The sequence below is a fragment of the Hevea brasiliensis genome, chromosome 17, assembly GCF_030052815.1.
Source record: "Hevea brasiliensis isolate MT/VB/25A 57/8 chromosome 17, ASM3005281v1, whole genome shotgun sequence".
Classification (NCBI taxonomy): Eukaryota; Viridiplantae; Streptophyta; class Magnoliopsida; order Malpighiales; family Euphorbiaceae; genus Hevea; species Hevea brasiliensis.
Window position 1 is genome coordinate 25,181,758 of NC_079509.1, and position 5,655 is coordinate 25,187,412.

Sequence of the window (5,655 nt, forward strand, 5' to 3'; positions counted from 1 at the left end):
ATAACAACAGAGAAATCAAACCTTAGATGCGACAATTCACATTAGAGATCAATTCATTAAGATTTAGAGGGTCAACTCTATTTAGTTAAGAGTGAATGAGGGGTAAATAAAGGTTAAAAAGGGATAAGTAACTTATACCTGTTTGAAATGGGATGGGGTTAATGGAGGGTGAGAATAAGTAAGTGTAAGCCTCATACTCTCCTTTACTTCTCAAATCTCAATTTTTTTTTACACCCCAAATTAGATATAAGAAGAAGTAAAGAGGGAATGTAAGAGCTATGACTAATTTGTTTCTTGCACTATCTAAATTTATTATTCCTTTACCTTTTCCTAAATATAAAGAATTTATATTACATTTTTTTGTCTTTTTATTAATTTATCCCTTTTTATACGTAAATTTTTTTATTATTATAATCCTTTCTACCCTTTTATCTCTTCGTCTTTTTTTATCCTTTCATTAATTACTCTGTACTCGCTTTGTTTATACAAAAGCCTGTTGAAATTGAGGCTAGAAGTAATAGGAAAATAGATGGAACAGTCAGAGCATTGCAAGAGAGCGTTGGCATTGTGCAGCTCGAGATGGAGGTATCCAAGCTTCAACACAACTTGATCAATCGAATGTTGATCATTATGTTGATTCTGATGAATGGCGATGAGGGAGTTGATGATAAAATAGGAATTATAATATATTCTTCCTTATTAGATCATATTTTAGTCCATTGATTAATGGTCAAATTGACTAAAAATAAATGGGATGAATTAATTGTTGATAGAACCAAACGTTACAGCTATTTCTTAAATAATAGGGACTCAAATGTTAATTATGTATAATATAAGGAATACAAAATAAATTTCCCTCAATTTTATTACACTTTTATGATTTTATCCCATGCTGCCAAACCCCAACCAATAGTGAATTAGAACAACAGGTGAAAATTATGCGGTAGGAATAGCTAGCTTCAAGCCTTCAACCAAGAACTAGCCATCTGTTCTCTCTAGAGAGAAAGAGAGAGAGTTATGGCTCCTTGTAATTCCCTTCTGCTACTGCTCTTTGCCTTTCTTGGAACAGTAACACCTGCAAAATCAATGCCTGCATTTTTCCCCAGAGCAAGCTACTTTCAATCTTTAACCGCCAAACAATCAAAGGCCACAAAGCCAAAGATCGCTTACAAGACCCACTACTTCCCTCAGATTCTGGACCACTTCACTTTCCAACCCAAGAGCTCTAAAATTTTCTACCAGAAGTACCTCATTAATAGCCAATACTGGCACCGAGGAGCTCCTATCTTTGTCTACACTGGAAATGAAGGTGACATTGACTGGTTTGCGGCCAACACTGGCTTCTTGCTAGATATTGCTCCCAAGTTCCGGGCTCTCCTGGTTTTCATCGAAGTACTGTCCTGTTTAACTTCGAAAAAAGGAAAAAAATGTCCTTCAAAAAAATCAGTCTTATGTTACTCAATAGGGCTAGAGAATGCAATTAAAATTTGAAAGCACTATCTGGGTTTGCTCGGAGCACATGGGAACATTTTTCTTGGTGTTGCATTCCCAAGGCAAAGCACCAAAAGTCCCTTTTGCTTGCCCCTCAACTACTGAAGTACTCCATGCCGGTTCCCAGAATGCTAAAAAATGATAGGAACCCAAGACAATAATGGGTTCAGCTAAATCATAAAAGCATGTCTTGGGTGTTCCTCAAAGCATCGTTTCTTGTTAAATTTCAGTAATATTTTATCCAGAGAAGAAAACGTCATTACTGATGGGTTTGTTTCTGTGTGGTTTCAGCACAGATTTTATGGGGAGTCAATGCCATTTGGGAAGGACTCGTACAATTCAGTAGAGACATTAGGGTACTTGAATTCACAGCAAGCATTGGCTGATTTTGCGGTTCTGTTGAGGAGCTTGAAGCACAATCTTTCCTCTGAAGCATCTCCTGTGGTAGTGTTTGGTGGCTCTTATGGAGGCAGTAAGCTCAAAACCCTTCTCAATCTTTTTATGCTTTAAAGGTTTATCTTTGGAATAGTCTTGAATATGATTGCTTGCTGGTATATTCATATGATGTGAAAGTAGATATCTTCGCCTGTGAATATATTTTCCTCAATTCAGTAGCTTTTGTTGTTTGAAGTGTTGTAATTCAGTAATTGAAGGAAGGACAACCATTAAGGGAGCAGCTTTTAATGCTCTTTGCAGTGTTATGCTGCTGGATGTTCCAGTTGAATTATCAAATAGCTTAGTTGGTATTGTTACTTTAATTTCATGCTACCAATTATATTAATATATTTATTCTCATCAATGACATTACTGATTTTTCATCCGCCCACCTCTCGCTCTCTCTCTCTCTCTCTCTCTCTCTCAGTGCTGGCTGCCTGGTTCAGACTGAAATACCCACACATAGCCATTGGTGCATTGGCATCTTCAGCCCCTATTTTGCAGTTTGATGATATTACTCCATGGTCAAGCTTCTATGATGCTGTATCCCAGGATTACAAGGTACCTTATTCTGTGTCCCTCTCTGTGGTTGCAAGGTTGATTTGGCAATTTATTGTATTCTCATGTTTTTGTAAAATGAATATGGGAAGGATGCAAGCTTGAATTGCTATGAAGTGATTAAAGGTAGCTGGGCAGAGCTGGAGGCATTGTCAGCTCAGAAAGAAGGGTTGGTTGAACTAAGCAGAACCTTCAGAACTTGCAAGTAAGTTTGACCTTGCACTCCAAATTTATTGGAAACAGGAACTGGGTTATTAGTTGAGAGTTAACAGTTGAACACAAATTATGCGAAAGCCATCTAAACTTGAGCATTTTTATCTAGAAGGGACACTAACAGGATTTATAGAAACTGTTCAATCTTTTGCATCATGATTTGGTTGGTGTTTCCACGACATTAATATATTCATTATCATGTACAGAAATCTTCATTCATTAGATTCTGTCTGGGACTGGCTATGGTCTGCATTTGTTTACACAGCCATGGTGAACTATCCAACTGAAGCAAATTTTATGATGCCACTGCCTGCCTACCCTGTGAAGGAGGTAAGACTTGCAGAGTTGCAGTGATATGGTTAAACATGCATAAGACAAGATGCATATATTTTAAAGGCAAATTTCATTTCTCAAATATTTGTGATGTTACTGTCTTTAATGAAGATGTGCAAGATCATTGATGGATTTCCACCAAGGGCTTCCAAGATTAGCAGGGTTTTTGCAGCTGCCAGCTTATATTACAACTATTCTCGTGGAGAAAAATGCTTTCAGTTGGAAAATGAACCTGATTCTCATGGCCTTCATGGTTGGAACTGGCAGGTGCAACTTAGTTTATTGTCATCATTCCTCCAAATTTATGGTTCAAGTGTTGACTGTTTAAAAATAAAAATATTAGTAGGAAAAAAAGCTCAAATAAATTCTGCAAGGTGTTGGCCATTGATTACAAGGCTAATACAATTGAAAGTTGTCATAAGACATTGGAAATTATAATGAAAATTATTCATTTTTTCTGAGTTGCATAATTACTAGACAAAGATGTTTGATTATGTTATTGTGCACCTAACCTTACAATTTTCAGAATTTAGCTTTTAGGTGCGTTCATAACTTATTACTTTTAGCGCTTAGTATTCCTAAATCACTTGAAAGTCTACCAGAGAATTAAGCTCAATGATTCTTACTAATCTTTTCCTCCACAATGATGCTGATGCAGGCATGTACAGAGATGGTCATGCCAATGACTTGCTCAATAGAGAGCATGTTTCCTCCATCTGGGTATGATTACAAAGAGTTTGCAGAAGGATGCAAGAAAAAATATGGGGTCACGCCTCGACCGCATTGGATCACTACTGAATTTGGTGGCAAAGTGAGATTTCTTAATTTATTTTTTACCAAATTTCCTCCTTGAATTTTATACTATTTTGTTAATGTGTTTCTCCTATGTAGAGAATTGATCAAGTGTTGAAGAGATCTGGTGGCAACATCATATTTTCTAATGGAATGCAAGACCCCTGGAGCAGAGGAAGGTCTGAAGTTCTGTGCCTTTCTTTAATTGATTTATTCTTTGTAGCAACTGCACGGCAGGTGTCATTACTTGAATTCCATAATTTTACTAATACTCTTTATTTTTTCTCAAGCTGAATGAGGTATGGCTGGTCATGAATATCCACTACATTACCAATTCAATTTCCACTATTTCAATTCCCAACTTTGGAATTTTTTATTTTTTCAGTTGCATAGTTCATCTGTTCAAATATAATGCTACCCAATATTAATAATACTTAATCTATTTAAACAAGTCAAGTGAATTAATAGTTATAAGCCACTTAAACTTCCCCTTTATCTTCTAATATTGAATTTTGTTCCCTTCTCTATCAGCAAAGTATCCAACATTGAGGAGGACTTAGTGTCTAACAGAGCTGAATGGTGAAAAAGGATCCATATAGCCAACCCCAACTAGTTTGGGATTAAGACTGAATTATTGATGTTGTTGTTTTATCTAATATTTCTTGTATCTATGGTTATTGTTGATGCCATAATTATCTAACTGATCATTTTTTTTCAATCTATCAGTGTCTTGAAAAATATATCTTCCAGCATCATTGCTCTCGTCACCAAGAAGGGTCTGTGAATCTTAATTTCTCCTTTATTATTGTTCTTTTATCATATTTACAATCATTTTAAAGGGTATCTCCAATACATGAGACTCACATTACAGAGGATTGAAGGAGCATCATCCATCCTTAGTAAAAAATTTTTCATTGTTTTTTTAGGAGCTCATCATGTTGATTTTAGATCTGCAACAAAAGATGACCCTGACTGGCTTAAGGAGCTGAGGAGGCAGGAAGTTGAGATTATTGGGAGGTGGATAGATGAGTACTATGCAGATTTAAAACAAGGGATAGATAATGCATGAAGTTTAGATTACAGAAGAGGATCATGTGCAAAACTTGATGATTGTTACCACAAGTGTTACTTATTTTTTATGTGTATGTACCAACTAATTGTGGTCTCATAATGCCATAATCAAGCCTTTGAACTAATAGTTTAGTGTCTATTTAGAGGAGTAATTAGTAGAGGATTTGATAAACATGACATTTGGGCAATTTTATATATATATATAAAATGGCATTTCAAAATTATTTTTACATCCTTAAAAGCTGAAATTTCTAATTTTAAGCTTTTACTTTTTTTTTAACTACTAATACTTTTTTTGGGAGGACACGGTAAAAATTTTTAAGGTTTCTTTTTCTAAAAATTTTTTAAATATTCATAATTTTTTATTGTTAGAAAAGAAGTGAAAGTTTTTACAGGTTTTTAATGGGTTTTAAGAGAAAATCTTCTTAATATAAAATCGAGTTGGAAAATAAAGATTTTAAAAGAAATCTCAAAAAATTTTTAATTATTTTTTTAATAATTATAAAAATGTAAAAAAAAAAAATACCATAGTTACAGAAAAATGGAGATAAGATATAAGTGATCCATATATTGGATTGTTGAAGAGGTGAAAGCCTGAAAGGCATTGCAGCATCTAAACTAAAAGTTATGGGACCCATGGGTCATTGCATGACAAACAAAGCGTTATTAATTTTTCAAGATTAATTAGTAAAATAATGTTAAAAAAAACTATTTATCAAATTAATATGTAATCGAAACTATCTAAAAAAATAATATTTATAA

General features: G+C 34.4%; 1 protein-coding gene across 1 annotated transcript; it reads left to right on the forward strand.

Annotated features, from left to right (window-relative positions):
• Window positions 1–902: 902 nt before the first annotated feature.
• Window positions 903–5,020, forward strand: LOC110652170 (uncharacterized). The gene is made up of 10 exons (XM_021807710.2): window positions 903–1,392; window positions 1,783–1,963; window positions 2,354–2,487; window positions 2,577–2,689; window positions 2,904–3,027; window positions 3,142–3,297; window positions 3,689–3,841; window positions 3,922–4,001; window positions 4,549–4,598; window positions 4,749–5,020. The coding sequence occupies exons 1-10, from the start codon at window positions 1,018–1,020 to the stop codon at window positions 4,889–4,891; spliced, it is 1,509 nt and encodes a 502-aa protein (XP_021663402.2). The 5' UTR covers window positions 903–1,017; the 3' UTR covers window positions 4,892–5,020.
• Window positions 5,021–5,655: the final 635 nt, after the last annotated feature.

What these genes read in the sequence shown, in the direction of transcription:
- LOC110652170 (XM_021807710.2), top strand. Translation starts at nt 1,018, where the DNA reads ATGGCTCCTTGTAATTCCCTTCTGCTACTGCTCTTTGCCTTTCTTGGA. An exon ending in TGGTGGCTCTTATGGAGGCA is followed by an intron (nt 1,964 to 2,353) that starts GTAAGCTCAAAA and finishes TCTCTCTCTCAG; the next exon opens with TGCTGGCTGCCTGGTTCAGA. An exon ending in GACCCCTGGAGCAGAGGAAG is followed by an intron (nt 4,002 to 4,548) that starts GTCTGAAGTTCT and finishes TCAATCTATCAG; the next exon opens with TGTCTTGAAAAATATATCTT.